The sequence below is a fragment of the Mesoplodon mirus genome, assembly GCF_964341445.2.
Source record: "Mesoplodon mirus genome assembly, chromosome: 7".
NCBI lineage: Eukaryota > Metazoa > Chordata > Mammalia > Artiodactyla > Ziphiidae > Mesoplodon > Mesoplodon mirus.
In genome coordinates, this window is record NC_138983.1 from 121,029,260 (window position 1) to 121,046,467 (window position 17,208).

The 17,208-nt window shown below is 37.2% G+C and overlaps 1 protein-coding gene across 2 annotated transcripts in view; it reads left to right on the forward strand.

The window, feature by feature from the left end:
* Nucleotides 1-17,208, forward strand: part of BCO2 (beta-carotene oxygenase 2) — a 44,912-nt gene that overhangs the window by 8,581 nt on the left and 19,123 nt on the right. For both annotated transcript variants that reach the window (XM_082627951.1, XM_082627952.1), the window contains exons 3-5: nucleotides 11,289-11,500; nucleotides 11,688-11,803; nucleotides 13,204-13,306. In XM_082627951.1, the coding sequence (XP_082484077.1) occupies nucleotides 11,289-11,500; nucleotides 11,688-11,803; nucleotides 13,204-13,306 (431 nt within the window). The remainder of the gene's footprint in view (nucleotides 1-11,288; nucleotides 11,501-11,687; nucleotides 11,804-13,203; nucleotides 13,307-17,208) is intronic.

The window sequence follows — 17,208 nt, forward strand, 5'->3', positions numbered from 1 at the left end:
TCCCTAACTGCCCCTCTTGCCCACCCTTCCCCCTGGTAACTATAAGTTCCTTCTCTAAGTCTGTGAGTCTCTTTCTGTTTTCTCAATAAGTTCATTTGTTTTTAGATTCCACATATAAGTGATATCATATGATGTTTCTCTTTCTCTGTCTGACTTACTTCACTTAGTATGATAATCTCTAGGTCTGTCCACGTTGCTGCAAATGGCATTATTTCATTCTTTTTAATGGCTGAATAATATTCCATTGTATATATGTACCACATCTTCTCTATCCATTCCTCTGTCGATGGACATTTAGGTTGCCTCCATATCTTGGCTATTGTAAACTGTGCTGCAATGAACATTGAAGTGCATGTATCCTTTTGGACCATGTTTTTCTCCAGATATATGCCCAGGAGTGGTATTGCAAGATCATATGGTAGCTCTATTTTTAGTTTTTTAAGGAACCTCCATACTGTTCTCCATAGTGGCTGTACCATTTTATATTCCCACCAACAGTGTAGGAGGTTTCCCTTTTCTCTATATCCTCTCCAGCATTTATTGTTTGTAGTCTTTTTGATGATAGCCATTTTGACTGGTGTGAGGTGATATCTCAGTGTAGTTTTTATTTTCATTTCTCTAATAATTAGCGATGTTGAACATCTTTTCATGTGCCTTTTGGCCATCTATATTTTTTTTTTTTGAGAAAAGTCTATTTAGGTCTTCTGCACATTTTTTGATTGGGTAATTTGTTTTGATGATATAAGCTGCATGAGCTGTTTGTAAAGTTTGGAGACTAATCCCTTGTTGAGCACATCATTTGCAAATATTTCCTCCCAATCTGTGGGTTGTCCTTTTGGTTTGTTTATGGTTTCCTTTGCTGTGCAAAAACATTTGAGTTTAATTAGATCCTATTTGTTTATTTTTGTTTTTATTTCCATTACTCTGGGAGATGCATCAAAAAAAAATATTGCTGTGAGTGTTCTGCCTGTGTTTTCCTCTAAGAGTTTTATAGCGTCCGGTCTCGCATTTGGGTCTTTAATCCATTTTGAGCTTATTTTTGTGTATGGTGTTAAAGAATGTTCTAATTTCATTTTTTTTACATATAGCTGTCCAGTTTTCCCAGCACCATTTGTTGAAGAGACTGTCTTTCCAGCATTGTATAGTCTTGCCTCCTTTGTTGTAGATTAATTGACCATAGGTGAGTGGATTTATTTCTGGGCTTTCTATCCTGTTCCATTGACCTATATTTCTATTTTTGTGCCAGTACCATACTATTTTGATGACTATAGCTTTGCAGTATAGTCTGAAGCCAGGAAGCCTGATTTCTCCAGCTCCATTTTTCTAACTCAAGATTGCTTTGGCTATTCAGGATCTTTTTTGTCTCCATACAAATTTTAAGATTTTTTGTTCTAGTTCTGTGAAAAATGCTATTGGTAATTTGATAGGGATTGCATTGAATCTGTAGATTGCCTTGAGTAGTATAGTCATTTTCACAGTATTGATTCTTCTAATCCAATAACATGGCATATCTTTCCATCTGTTTGTGTCATCTTTGATTTCTTTCATCAGCATCTTATAGGTTTCAGAGTACAGGTCTTTTGCCTCCTTAGGTAGATTTATATCTAGGTATTTTATTCTTTTTGATGCAATGGTAAATGGGATTATTTCCTTAATTTCTTTTTCTGGTCTGTTGTTGTTAGTGTATAGAAATGCAAGAGATTTCTGTGTATTAATTTTATAACCTGCAACTTTACCAAATTCACTGATGAGCTCTAGTATTTTTCTGGTGACATCTTTAGGATTTTCTATGTATAGTGTCATGTCATCTGCAAACGGTGACAGTTTAACTTCTTCTTTTGCGATTTGGATTCCTTTTATTTCTTTTTCTTCTGATTGCCGTGGCTAGGACTTCCAGAACTATGTTGAATAAAAGTGGTGAGAGTGGACATCCTTGTCTTATTCCTGATCTTAGAGGAAATGCCTTCAGCTTTTCACCATTGAGTATGATGTTAGCTGTAGGTTGTCGTTTATGGCCATTATTATGTTGAGGTATGTTCCCTCTATGCCCACTTTGTGAAGAGTTTTTATCATAAATGGGTGCTGAATTTTGTCAAAAGCTTTTTCTGAATCTATTGAAATGATCATATGGTTTTTATTCTTCAGGTTGTTGATGTGGAGTATCATATTAACTGATTTGTGTATACTGAAAAATCCTTGCATCCTTGGGATAAATCCCACTTGATCATGGTATATGATCCTTTTAAGGTGTTGTTGGATTCTGTTTGCTAGTATTTTGTTGAGGATTTTTGCGTCTTATGTTCATCAGTGATATTAGCCTGTAATTTTCTTGTTTTGTGGTATCTTTGTCTGGTTTTGGTATCAGGGTGATGGTAGACTCATAGAATGAATTTGGGAGCTCTCCTTCCTCTGCAATTTTTTGGAAGAGTTTCAGAAGGATAGGTGTTAGCTCTTCTCTAAATGTTTGGTAGAACTTCTGAAGCCATCAGGCCTCAACTTTTGTTTGTTGGGAATTTTTTAATCACAATTTCAACTTCAGTGCTTGTGATTGGCCTGTTCATATTTTCTATTTCTTCCTGGTTCAGTCTTGGGATAATGTACCTTTCTAAGAATTTGTCCATTTCTTCCAGGTTGTCCATTTCTTGGTATACAGTTGTTTGTAGTAGTTTCTTATGATCTTTTGTATTTCTGTGGTGTCAGTTGTAACTTTTCCTTTTCCATTTCTAATTTTATTGATTTGAGTCCCCTCGCTTTTTTCTTGATGAGTCTGGCTAAAGGTTTATCAATTTTATTCATCTTTTCAAAGTACCAGCTTTTAGTTTCATTGATCTTTGCTATTGTTTTCTTCATTTTTATTTCATTTATTTCTGCTCTGATCTTTATGATTTCTTTCCTTCTACGAACTTAGGTTTTGTTTGTTCTTCTTTCTCTAGTTCCTTTAGATGTAAGGTTAGGTTTTTTATCTGGGATTTTTCTTGTTTCTTGAGGTAAGGTTGTATTACTATAAACTTCCCTCTTAGTACTGCAGGATTGGTTGGAGCATTTAATTCATTTACATTTTAAAAAATTTTTATTTATTTTTGGCTGTGTTGGATCTTCGTTGGTGTGTGTGGGCTTTCTCTATTTGCGGTGAGTGGGGACTACTCTTTGTTGCGGTGTGCGGGCTTCTCATTGCAGTGGCTTCTCATTGTGGAGCATGGGCTGTAGGCTTGCGGGCTTCAGTAGTTGCAGCACATTGGCTCAGTAGTTGTGGCACACAGGCCCTAGAGTGCACGGGCTTCAGTAGTTGTGGTGCGCAGACTCAGTAGCTGTGGCTTGTGGGCTGTAAAGCGCAGGCTCAGTAGTTGTGGTGCATGGGATTTGTTGCTCTGCAGCATGTGGGATCTTCCCAGACCAGGGCTTGAACCCACATCCCCTGCATTGGCAGGTGGATTCTTAACCACTGCGCCACCAGGGAAGTCCCTTAATTCATTTACATTTAAGGTAATTATTGATATGTATGTTCCTATTGCCATTTTCTTAATTGCTTTAGGTTTGTTTTGTAAGTCTTTTTTCTTCTCTTCCTCTTTTGTTCTCTTCTTTTGTGGTTTGATGACCATCTTTAGTGTAGTGTTTGGGTTGCTTTTTCTTTTGTGTGTGTCTATCTATTGTAGTTTTGGGGCTTGCTGTTCCCATGAGGTTTCGATATAGCAGTCTATATATGTACAAGGTTATTTTAAGTTTCTGGTCTCTGCCCTGACTAGAGGAGTTCCTTTAGCATTTGTTGCAAAGCTGGTCTGGTGGTGCTGAATTCTCTTGGCTAATGGCGGCCTCCAGGAGGGCTCACACCAATGAGTACTTCCCAGAACTGCTGCTGCCAGTGTCTTTGTCCCCATAGTGAGCCACAGCTGTCCCCTGCCTCTGCAAGAGACTCTCCAATACTAGTAGGTAGTCTGGCTCAGTCTCTTATGGGGTCACTGATTTTTCCCCTGGGTCCTGGTGAGAAGAAGACTTTGTGTGTGTCCTCCAAGAGTGGAGTTCCTATTTCCCCCATTCCTGTGGAAGTCCTGCAATCAAATCCCGCTGGCCTTCAAAGCTGGACTTTCTGGGGACTCCTCCTCCTATTGCTGGACCCCCAGGCTGGGAAGCCCAACGCAGGGCTCAGAACCTTCACTCAGCAGGAGAACTTCTGTGGTATAATTGCTTTCCAGTCTGTGGGTTGCCACCCAGCGGGTATGGGATTTGATTCTATTGCGTTTGCACCCCTCCTACCATCTCACTGTGGCCTCTAATTTGTCTTTGGATGTAAGGTATCCTTTTTGTAGGTTCCAGTGTTTTTCCATCGATGGTTGCTCAGCAGTTAGTCGTGATTCCAGTGCTCTTGCAAGAAGGGGTGAATGCATGTCCTTCTACTCTGCCATCTTCGAGATCCCAAATTAGATTTAAAGGGAGAGGTAGAGACCTGAAGTCAATGTGACTCTTAACCTGTGGAAAAGAATAGCCTCACGTGGTTGTGAATCTCTGATCTCTTTGTTAGATGCCACTGAAGAGATCAACATGCAGACATAGTAGTGACATGACAAAGGCCTTTCTATAATTAAAAACTTTTTATCAATGATTGCATTGAAGGCATGCTTATCAGTTTTTAAAATCATATGAATCTGGGCAGAATAGTAAATATCCTCAGCATTTTACTATTTACCACTCTTCTGGAATGACTTCAGGATCCACGATGAAGACACTCCAGCCTTGTAATTCCTTGACTGTCCCCACTGCAATGATTTTTCCCCCTCTTTGCCACTTCACTAAGGCCACGTACTGAGGCCACATCCTGCATCTTATTCCACAGAATTGCCCTACCCCTGAAATCGTGAACTCTGAAACTCCACTCGGTGCTCAAAGCCCCACTTTCAACACTCCTCCATTCCCATGAAACTTATTTTCAATCACATCAAGTTCTCTTCTCCTTACTCTTCTCCATCTTCTCAGTTTATCAGCTTTCATTTAGTTTCTTCTCCCAGGTGCAGATTCCACGATCAATCCCTTCAAATACACTCTCATCACCATCCTCACTTCCTTTGCCTTAGCGATCTCTGCCTCTCCTCTGACCATTTCTGGTCCTATATTAGCCTATTTCTGGTTTCCTCCACTCAGGGCCCAGGCCTGCTTAGCACTTCTAGAGGAAACACAGAACCTTGTGGATTGATTCAATTACAAAATTATGATTTCCAGCCCCAGCTGAGTCCTTGGTGCTGCCAGGAAATCTTTAGCTCTTTCCAGCTTCCCACAGGGTCCCTTTCCTGAAGCCTCCGTCACTCTCTCTGTCCCTTTCACTCTCAACAGGTAGACCTGCCTACTTTATAATGGATAGAGGGGCATTTGGATTTGAGCTCCTTCAGCTGCCGTCTTCCCCACCTCCCCGTCTCCCCACAGAGGTACCCACTCCTGCCTCTCATCATCATCAGAGGAAGCGGCCCTCTTCCCTCCTCATTCATGCTCCTCCCCTTGTATCTGTTTCTGCTTCACTAACCCCTCATCTCAGCCTGCAAATGTCCTCTCATCCTAAAAAACCCTCATTCCTTCCCACCTTCCTCTCCAGCAAATACCCTCTCTCCTCCTCTCACCATTTGTTTTCCTCCTTCCTGAGGTCTTCTCAGTTCACTGCCATCTCACTTTTCACCCCAACGTGCATGCTATCAGTTCTCAAAAAGGTCACCAAAACCTCTTAAATGTAAATGAAATGGGTTTTCCAGTCCTCAGCCTGACTTTTCTATAACATTTGACCTTTTTGACCACCCGTCTTAGCATTCTCTGGTCCTGGATTCCCACATAACACTTTCTCTTGATTCTTCTTCTGTCTCTCTGATTGCACGTTCTAAAATAATTTCTTTTGCTGCTCACTTCACTGCCCCTTTAATGTTGATATACCCCAGCCTCTGACCTGAGCATTCCCTACTTTTCTCTCATTGTATGCTTTCTTTGCTATAGTAGAAGTAATACATTCTTTAGAGTAAGATGGTGTGGGTTCAGATTTCATTTCCACCACTTATCAGCACTATGATCTTGAGCAAGGTTTTCCACATGAAAAATGGGGCTAATAAAATCGATTTTAATGACTGGATATGATGATTAAAGGAGATAATGCATACAAAGTGCTTCATTCGGTGGCTGACAAGGATGGGCACTCAGGGCATTTTCATTCTCTTCTTTCCCTCAGTGCCCTCTCTCTCCACTCCCTTTCCTGCCAAAATAACTTCTTTTGGTTCACCTTACTTTTGGGGGTGTTGTAGATCCCAGGATTTGGAGTCATCACGGGGTTGAGATCCTTGTTCTGCCACTTACCTGTCCTGTGACCCTGGACTTGTTGCTGCTCTGAACCGTGGTTTCCACATCTGTAATATGGTAATAGTAGTTCCACATCTCTAATCAATGTGAAGGGGGGGATAAATATTTATATATTTGACCCTTGAACAACTTGAGGTTTAGGGGCCCCAGCCCTCTGCATAGTGGGAAAACTGCATATAACTTATAGTCAGCCCTTTATACCCATGGTTGCTTCACATCTGTGGTTCTGCATCAACCAACTGTGGATCATGTGGTACCACAGTATTTACTACTGAAAAAATCTGTGTATAAGTGGACCCACGCAGTACAAACTCATTTTGTTCAAGGGTCAACTCTATACACACACACACACACACACACACACACACACACACACTATATATATATATATATATATATATATGAAAAGATGTGGTGAAGTGCCTAGCACAGTACCTGGCATGTAGTAAGTGCTCAGTAGATGGTGTTATTATCCCATTTGCACCTATGGCTATGTCTGTCACACACAGATGCTCTCAAACATCTCTCTCCCACCCCACACCCATGTCTTGTGCTCTAGACCTGTATTTTGCCAGCTGGCTGCAGAACATCTCTACCCTGAGGCTTTGCAAATGGCTCAGACTCTTGTTCAAAACTGAACTGTTTGCTTTTCCCCAATACTTGCTCTTCATGTATTCTCTGTCTCAGTTAAAGCATCACCATCCATTCAGGTGTGACTTTTTGGACTCTCTCTTTTTATCACTGCCTACCTCTTGTCAGTCATCTCTGACTTATTTCTGCTATTTGTTCCTTTCTAACTGTACTGCTTCAGTTTAGTCTCTTATCTTTTCTCACTTGTATTATTGCCTAAATGCTCCTCTTTCTGTCCCATATTCTACTCTGTGTCCAGAGTGACCTTCTTAAGATACGAGTCTCACAGTTTCACTTTCCTGTTCCAAAACTTTATGCTTTCCTGTTGAAGTTCTTTAAGCCTTAAATTTAAGTGCTGGTACGTCTTGTGCTGACCCGTTTCTCCATCATCATCGCCTGCCACTGACGGCTCTGTCTACACACTAATTTGTTTACTGGCTATTCCTCCAAGATACCATATGCCTTCAGGCTCTTCCTTTTTTTTTATTTTTTATTTTTATTACCTCTCACTAGGATACCCTTCTACTCTTCTCCAGTTGGCAAACATCCTTAAAGGACCAGCCAAATGTCTTCTTTCCTCTTGATCTTTCCCTGATAACCTCATCCTTCCATCCTGTTGCTCCTGTGCATAGATAACGTTTTTTTTTAACACTTCTCCATTGTTGCAGTAATCATTTTGTATTATAGTTAGTTACATGCCTGTAATTGCTGGGCTTGGACAATGCCTGGTAGATAGTAGGGACTCAAAAAATGTTGGTTGATTTGAATAAATGAATGCATAGAATGACAGGGTCTAGAAGGATCTTGTGAGATGGAATCTAACAAGTTAAAATTTATTAAAGGTAAATATGGACCAACAAAACCAGTTATTACGAGAATGAAGATGGAAGGGATTGGTTTAACAGCAGAATGTATTAAAAATTAGGGGTTTTGCTTGACAGCTCAGTGGAAGTCAGCAATTTGAAGTGGTAACAAATAAAAACAAGAAAGAAAGAAACGAATATGAAATATCTTAAATGAGGAAGCTGAGTGTCTGAGTTTATACACAGAGTATTGTGTTTGGCTCTACGTATCATGATTTTCTTGGGATTTAGACCAGAATAACAATAATTATTGAAACTAGTTTGTTTTAAATGTTTTTTGATAAAAAAATTACCAAAATAGAGTGAGAAACCACTAGCTAATGTTATCAAGCAAAAAGGGAGAAAGCAATGACAATGAAGGAATTCCCTGGCAGTCCAATGGTTAGGGCTTTGCACTTCCATTGCAGGGGACATGGGTTCGATCCCTGGTCAGGGAACTAAGATCCCACAAGCCCCATGGTGTGGCCAAAAAAAAAGAAAAATAGAAAAGAAAAGAAGAAAAGAAAGAAATGACAATGAAAAGGAAGCCATTGAAACAGATAAAAAATTATAGAAGATTCTGTGGGCCTCTATGCAAATACATTTGAAAACCTCAAGGAAATGGATAATTCCCTGAGGACATACAGATTACCAAAATTGATAGAGGTAGAAAGTTTAAACAGACCAATTTCTCTAGAAGAAAACAAGAAACTTATTGTGAAACTGCTTCTTAAAAAAGCAGTCGGCCCAGATTATTTCACAGGGAAATTCTACCAAGCCTTCAAATATCAGATAGTTTCAGTGCTCTATAGATTATTTTAAAGGATTGAAAATGAAGGGAAGTTTCCCACTTCTTTTTATGAAGCAAGTATAATATTGATATCTATACATGATAAAGTTGTTACAAAAAAGAAGACAATTATTCATATTATTTATGAATATCCATAAAAAATACAAAATATATAGTACTAATATAATACTAATAAATATTTTCTTAACAAACAGAATCCAACATTACATTAAACATATAATTCACTATAATTAAGTAGGATTAATTCCAAGAATGCAAGATAAGTTCATTATTTGGAAATCCATTACTGTCATATACCATGTTAATAGATCTCAAGAGAAATAATCATAATCATAGTCATAATCATAATCTTCTCCATAAATGCTAATAAAATGTTTGTCAAAATTCAACATCCATTCCTCATAAAAATACTCAAGATAGTAGGACTTGATGGATACTTTCTTAACATGATTTTGTACATATATATATACACACATACATACATATTTATATATGTATTTTATATATACATATATTTATATATGTGAGTATATGTGTGTGTATATATATATACATGTATACGTATATATACATGTGTATATCTACACACAGATATAAATTAAGATATTTTCATTTTAGTCCTAAAACCAGTAATATTAATTGGGAAACATTACAAGTTTTTTTCTAAAGCAGAAACAAGGAAAGGATGGCTACTATCTTCACTTCTATTTAACCAGATGTAGCCAATACAATTAGACTAAAGAAATTAATTAGAGGCACACGGATTAGTAAAGTAAACATGGAAAGCTGCAGAGAATTAATGACAAAATAACACAAACAAATAAAAGGTGAGGTAACAGGATGTAAAATTAACATACTGAAATCACTAGCTTTCATATACACAAATAATAACCAGTTAGGGGGCATAATGGTAGGAACAAACCTCATTTAAAATAGCAACAAAGAAGAGTAAATGCTCAGAAATGAGTTTAACAAGAAATGTGCAAACTTTCAAACACCCCTAAAAGACACAAATAGAGAGATCCTCTGTTCTTGAATAGGATGGATGATTCAACATCACAAACATGTCAGTTCTCCCTAAGTTAATTTTTAAATTTAATACAATCTTAATAAAAATTCCAGTTTTTAAAGGAAGTTAGACAAATGAATACTAAAGCTCATGTGGAAAAATAAATATGCAAGAATAGTCAAGAAAACACTAAAAAAGAAAATTCTCAGAGAGGGGTGGGGACTAGCCCTATCAGATGTTAAAATATACTATAAAGACTCTATAATTAAAACATTGTGATATTGATGCATGAATGGACAAATAGACAAGTGATACAGAATAAAAAGCCCAGAAATGGACCCAAGAACTTACGGAAATTGAGTTTATAAACTCAATAAAATTGAGGGAGAAAGCAGTGTAAACATCCTCTCATATCAAAAATGATAAAATTATAAAGATGTCATCTCAAATCACTGCATAAAGAGGGCCTTAAAAAAACCCCTTTATTTCCTGCAGTTTAAAAAAAATTGTGGTAAAAAACACATAAAATTTGCCAACTCAACCATATTTAAATGTACAGGTTAGTGTTGTGAAACAGATCTTCAGAACTTTTTCATCTTGAGAAACTGAAACTCTATACCCATTAAACAATAGCTCTCCATTTCCCCCTCCCCTGAGCCCCTGGTAACCACCATTCTACTTTCTGTTTCTGTGAATTTGACTACTTTAGATATCTCATGTAAGTGCTATCATATAGTATTTGTCTTTTGTGACTGGCTTATTTCATTTAGACGGTGTCCTTAAGGTTTATCCATGTTATAGCATGTGACAGAATTTCTTTCCTTTTTAAGGCTGTATAATATTCCGTTGTATGTTAAATTTTGTTTATACTGTTTTTGAGCTGATGGATGCTTGGGTTGTTTCCACCTTTTGGTTACTGTAAATAATGCTGCTGTAAGATGGGTGTACAAATATCTCTTTGAATCCCTGCTTTCAAGACCATAGGCTTTTAAGACAAGCCTTTAAGAGAAGACCAAGCCTTTTAGCTTGTTATTCATGCTGAAGACATTAAGCATTCAATCTGTCAAGCATATGAGAGAAAAGACTAAATAATATTAAACCCTTTTAAAAGCAAAGCACAAACTTTTCCTTACAGTGTTTTGATTTTCCATCATTTAGATACATCATTTCTATAGTGTAATTATATGGACAAAAATGATTATCCAGTAAGGATAGTCATCTTACTTGCTTACTTTAGCATAGCTTTGATAAATTTGAAAAAACTTTAAATAAATAGAAAACGTAATATGTATAAGATATGAAGATAACTATCTCTAAAAGATTTGGAATCCATTTTAATTTGAGAAATGTCAAGCATTCCATATGCTGATATCTTGGCTATAGGTTAAAGACAGAATTATCTTAGGCATCACCAGCTTTGGGTTTTTCTTTAGCCCTCTGATATGTGAGCTTTTTGATAAGGGTTAAGGGTCAAGAGAATGTAAGTTGCTCTTTCATTGTTGTACTCCAGGATATACTCAAAAGCTATCAACCCTTAATTTCAAGTTCTTTGACTGAGCAGGTTCTGCTGGGAACCCAGCCCATTTCCTTATTTCTGTATTTGGAATCTCTCATTTTGACCCCATGGTTATCTTCCTAACATTTATTTTTCTATTTTTGCTCCTGTTTAAAGGTACAATCACTGGTTTGATGGAATGGCTTTACTTCACCAGTTCAAGGTGGAGAAGGGCACAGTGACATACAGGAGCAAGTTTCTACAGAGTGATACATATAAGGCCAACAGTGTTCATGACCGAATTGTGATCTCAGAATTTGGCACATTGGCTCTCCCTGATCCATGCAAGAATGTTTTTGAACGTTTCATGTCAAAATTTGAACCGCCTGGTAAGCAGCCTTTAATATGCTCAGAATTTGCAGGGGATAGTGATGTTCTTTAAATTATTATTATATATGTCAAGCTATACAAATATGAATTTTGAAATATATATATTTTTGATATGAGAGGATGTTTAAACTCCTTTCTCCCTTGAGAAAGTTGTGGTGTTTAAATAACTCTGGGGTTTGATTTCAGCAATTACTGACAACACCAATGTCAACTACGTGCAGTACAAGGGTGATTATTACATTAGTACGGAAACCAACTTCATGAATAAAGTGGATATTGAAACCCTGGAAAAAACAGAAAAGGTAAAATATAGGTTAAAAATGAACATAATAAACCCTAAAATTTCTCTCCATTCAAAATACTTTTTAGAGTAGCTAATATCTGAAGAAAATTTGGATCCTTACACAAAATCATAGTTACCCACTGATTCATGTCATTGTGTACCCTCTGTCCTGGTTAGAATGGCCTGTGGGGTTGGGGTTTTCCTTAAAGATAGTTCTAGACTTCTTCTTCCTTAGTCCTAATGTCTGAAGGCTAGGGCGAAGGAGAAATAGAGTAGTACAGACTTATTTTTTAAATCTTTTTTTAATATCTTTATTGGAGTATAATTGTTTTACAATGTTGTTTTAGTTTCTGCTGTATAACACAGTGAATCAGCTATATGCATACATATATCCCCATATCCCCTCCCTCTTGCATCCCCCTCCCACCCTCCCTATCCCACCCCTCTAGGTGGTCACAAAGCACCAAGCTGATCTTGTGCTATGCGGCTGCTTCCCACTAGCTCTCTATTTTACATTTGGTAGTGTATATATGTCCATGCCACTCTCTCACTTCATCCCAGCTTACCCTTCCCCCTCCCTGTGTCCTCAAGTCCATTCTCTACATGTGTGTCTTTATTCCTGTCCTGCCTCTAGGTTCATCAGAACCATTTTTTTTTAAATTTTAGATTCCTTATATATGTGTTAGCATACGGTATTTGTTTTTCTCTTTCTGACTTACTTCACTCTGTATGACAAACTCTATGTCCGTCTACCTCGCCAGAAATAACTCAGTTTCGTTTCTTTTTATGGCTGAGTAATATTCCATTGTATATATGTGCCACATCTTCTTTATCCATTCATCTCTTGATCCATTAGGTTGCTACCATATGACCCAGCAATCCCACTACTGGACATATACCCTGAGAAAACCATAATTCAAAAAGAGTCATGTACCACAATGTTCATTGCAGCACTATTTACAATAGCCAGACTTATTTTTGCCAATTCATTTTCTGCCTAGCTACAGGTAGAACTGGACTGGAGATTATCTAGACCCATACTGCCTTCATGTTACACATTAATTAAAGATAAAATAAAACTTTGGGCCAGAATTTTAATTTTAATTCTTATTCTTTTGAACTTTCCTGTGATCTTGTGATCTTGGGCAAAATAAAATATTTGTACTGGCTAATCATTTTTGTCTATTTTTTGTTGTTGGTGGTGGTAGAGTTTTTGTTTGGTTTTGTTGTTCTTTGGTCTTAGTTTCTTTTTCTTTAGTAGGAAAAATAATTTTGATTTCTCAGAGGTGAGACATTAGGACTTAAACTGTAGTTTTATATCTTATTTTTAAAATATTTGACACATCCTTACTGTCTATGTGTCTAAATAGAGATCTTCCCATGTAACATTTAAGTCTCTGTATGGTCTGAAATTTGCAGGTAGACTGGAGCAAATTTATTGCTGTGAATGGAGCAACTGCACATCCTCATTATGAAAAAGATGGAACAGCATACAACATGGGGAATTCCTATGGGCAACATGGTAAAGTTGGGATGGGGGTCTTTTAAAAAATAATTGGGAGTTAACTATCTTCCCACAGTTCCATTATGGCCAAGATGTTAACATATATGAAACTTCATTTGAAAGGTTCAGAAAGAAATCTCCGAAGTAGCATTACTGAACTTAAAATATATAATTTATAATTAAGTTCTGTGGTCTTTTTGCACATATGCTTGGAAGCTAATTTTCTATTTGATCTTTTCAGTTTGACTCACATTTTTATGTTCCATTATGCTTTTTGGCTCTCAAACATTGTAGGGGTGAGTAATGTATTTCTCAAACTTGAATTTTTAGGATGTACCATATTGTAAGTATAAGAAATTTAGAATGTTACAGTAAAGAGATATAGAGAATGTATACTGTATATTACATAGGAAGGAATTTATTATTACCATGGGAGTAATACACTACAAAGTAAGTTAAGGTTAAAGTTTGGTTGCAGTCACAACCACTTACATCACATCTCTTTCCTGGTCATCCATATACTTCCGCAGCTGCCTATTAATCTGTTCCAGAAGGTTCTAATGGCTAATAATGATAACCAGCATTTATTGAGTGCCTAGTATGTGCTGGTGTTAACCATTTTTTCCATATATTTTCTCATTTAATCTTTATGAAAGTCTCTGAGAAAGGTACTATTATTTTTATTTTTTAAAAATTGAAGTAGAGGGCTTCCCTGGTGGCGCAGTGGTTGCGAGTCCGCCTGCCGAGGTAGGGGACACGGGTTCGTGCCCCGGTCCGGGAAGATCCCACATGCCGCGGAGCGGCTGGGCCCGTGAGCCATGGCCGCTGAGCTTGCGCTTCTGGAGCCTGTGCTCCGCAGCGGGAGAGGCCACAACAGTGAGAGGCCTGCGTATCGCAAAAAAAAAAAAAAAAAAAAAAAAAAAAAAAAAATTGAAGTATAGTTGATTTACAATGTTGTGTTAGTTTCTGGTATACAGCAAAGTGATTCAGTTACATATTTTATATATAGTAGTTTGTATCTGCTAATCCCAAACTCCTAATTTATTCCTCACCCCTTTCCCCTTTGGCAACCATAAGTTTGTTTTCTATGTCTGTCAGTCTATTTCTGTTTTGTAAAGAAGTTCATTTGTATCATGTTTTAGATTCCACATATAAGTGATATCGTATGATATTTGTCTTTCTCTGTCTGTCTTACTTCACTTAGTATGATAATCTGTAGGTCTATCCATAGCATTAAGAAAGGCTGTTATTACCCCCATTTTATAGACAAGGGCAGTGCACCTTGAGAAGATTTAAGATGCTTGCTTAGGCAAGTTTCAAGTGTCTAGTCTGAGTAACACACAAAAACTTGCTACTAGTCACTCCATTAGATCATCTTAATTATTTATCACTGACTATAGAGGATTCTCTCAGGGCATGCACATTCATTATCCTGTACCCAAGTACACATCTCTCTGTTTGAAAAGGAATGTGTAAATATAAGCTTTAGAAGTTTCTGACTATCTTAGCTGTCAATCTATCATCTATAACCTACGAATCTTTTGTATGGGTTAACTTTTGAATAGGTTAATATATACCTTTGGTAAGTAATTGACTTTGTGGGTTGTTCATCTCTACCTCTCCATATGTACACGTATGAGTATATATGAAAATGAATACTGCAGGTTTGCTTTTTACCAGCTCAAGAAGAGATAGGGTACCCTGGAAACTTCATCACTCAGCCCTCTCTTCTTTGTTACCTGACCTTGGGTTGGGATGTATTCCTCAAAGCTGTTATAGGAGACAGCAAACATCTTTTTAGGTAAAATCTTTCAGCAAATGGGTAAACTGACTCAGCAGTATTTTGTCCATGCATCTTTTTTGATCATAAAAAATTCATTTCTTAATAAATTAACTCTAATACCCAAGTAGATAACTTTGTAACTAGTTCATAATATGAGAAATACTGTTTAACCGTTCTTAATTATTTTTCTAAAATAAATATTCATTAGATCAGTGATTCTCAGCCTTTAGAGCACCTAAAAACCATCTGGAATGCTTCCTAGCAATGTAGATCACTGGGCTTCATCTTCAGAGATTCTGGTTCACTAGACCTGAAAAAAGGTTAAGAATCTGCATTGTAACTACACTTCCACTCCTTATCTTGGTACATTTTAACAAGATCTCCAGGTGATTTTGGTGCAAGTGGCCCATGAATCTTTGAGAAAACTTGCCACCAATCATCAGAGGCTGTGCTTGTTATTTTGCCTCAATTTGATGTTTATACAAAGTCCTGAAGAGTCTCCCAGAGTTAGGCTCCCAGTATTGGGCAGGTCATTCCTCTAGGCATTCAGTTCTCTGCTGGGTGTTTCCTGGGTGTCTGTCTGCTTTGCTCATGCCTTCAAGACTTGAAGTTAGGACAGTTCATTAACTAGCAGTGTTCAAATTTAGTGAATTGAGTAATTGCCACTTAATCCAATTGCTGAGACAGGAAATTTTTCTCTTGATCTTCTAATTTCAACTAAAACTGGATTTACTTCTTTTTTCTTACTTGATTATTTGGTTCAGTGAGGAATTTTTAAACTGGAACGCAAATGTACATGTAGCTGCAAGGAGCTCTACTAGATAGTATGCATTTGGGGGAAATTTAGTGATTTTCTTTGTAAATAAAGTGCTTGCTAATAATTTCTACTTTTCCACGTATTTTAAAAAGGCTTTCTAAAATTAAAAAAAATCCTCTAAACATTAATCCAGCTAGTTTTAAGTACTAACTTAAAATACATAAACAGTTAGACAGTAGTATGGTACTCTTAGAACTCTAGAGTTTGTCTTTCATTTCTTTTATAACTCATCACTGTATAAAGCATGGTGTTTTATTTATAATTGGTTCTCAAAACATATAATTTCCTAACCTAGACCTCCCCATCAGTTGCTTACTCAGTGTTTTCACTAAGATGTCTGATAGATGTTACAAAATTAATTTGTTTAAAACCAAACTCTTGATCTTTCCCCCTAAACTTTCTCTGCTTAAAATGTTCCCTATCTCAGTTGATGGTAACTCTGTCCTTCCACTTGCTTAAGATGATAACTTTGGAATCATTTCTTATACCTCTCTCACATCCACATCTAATGGGTCAAAAAGTAATTTCAGTAATGCCTTCAACATATATCAAAAATCCGACTACCTCATATCACCTCCATTGCCACCACTCTGGTTTAGGCCACCATTCTTTCTCATTTGAATTATTGTAGTAGCTTCTTAACTAGTCTCCTTACTTCTCCCCTTGCCCCACTTCAGTTTATTCTTAGCATATCAGCCAGTTATCCTTTTAACCCGCCCCACCTCATCTAGAATTTTCTCTTTGCTTACTATGGATAGGGCCACACTGGCCTCATTGCTCTTATTTGAACACTCCAAACTTATTCTTGGCTGAGAATCTTTGCATCTGATCTTCCCTCCACCTGAAATGCGTTTCTCCCAGATATCCTCCAGGCTCTCTTCCTCACTTCCTTCAGGTCTTTACTCAAATGTCACCTTCTTAGTGAAACCTTCCCAGAACACCATAATTAAAATTGCAAACAGTAGCCCCCATCCTTATACACTCACCTCTAATCCCCATTCCCTGGTTTATTTCTCAATATAGTTCTTCTCATCATCTGATGCATTATATTTTTACTTATTGTATGATTTTTTTTTTAGAATTTGAGCTTTATAAATGAAGAGCCTTTTGTCTATTTTGTACACTGCTGTATACAAGTGTCTAGGATATGGTACTTAGGACTCTTACAAGAGTGCCTAGAGCATAGTTGACACTCAGTAAGTAGTTGCTGATAATGAGTAGGGAACTGTATGGTTATCTTGTTCCAAAGGAACCTTAGTGATTGCGAAGTTCTATAAGTTACCTAAGTTCTTCAGGACCTACACTGGCACTACTAACACC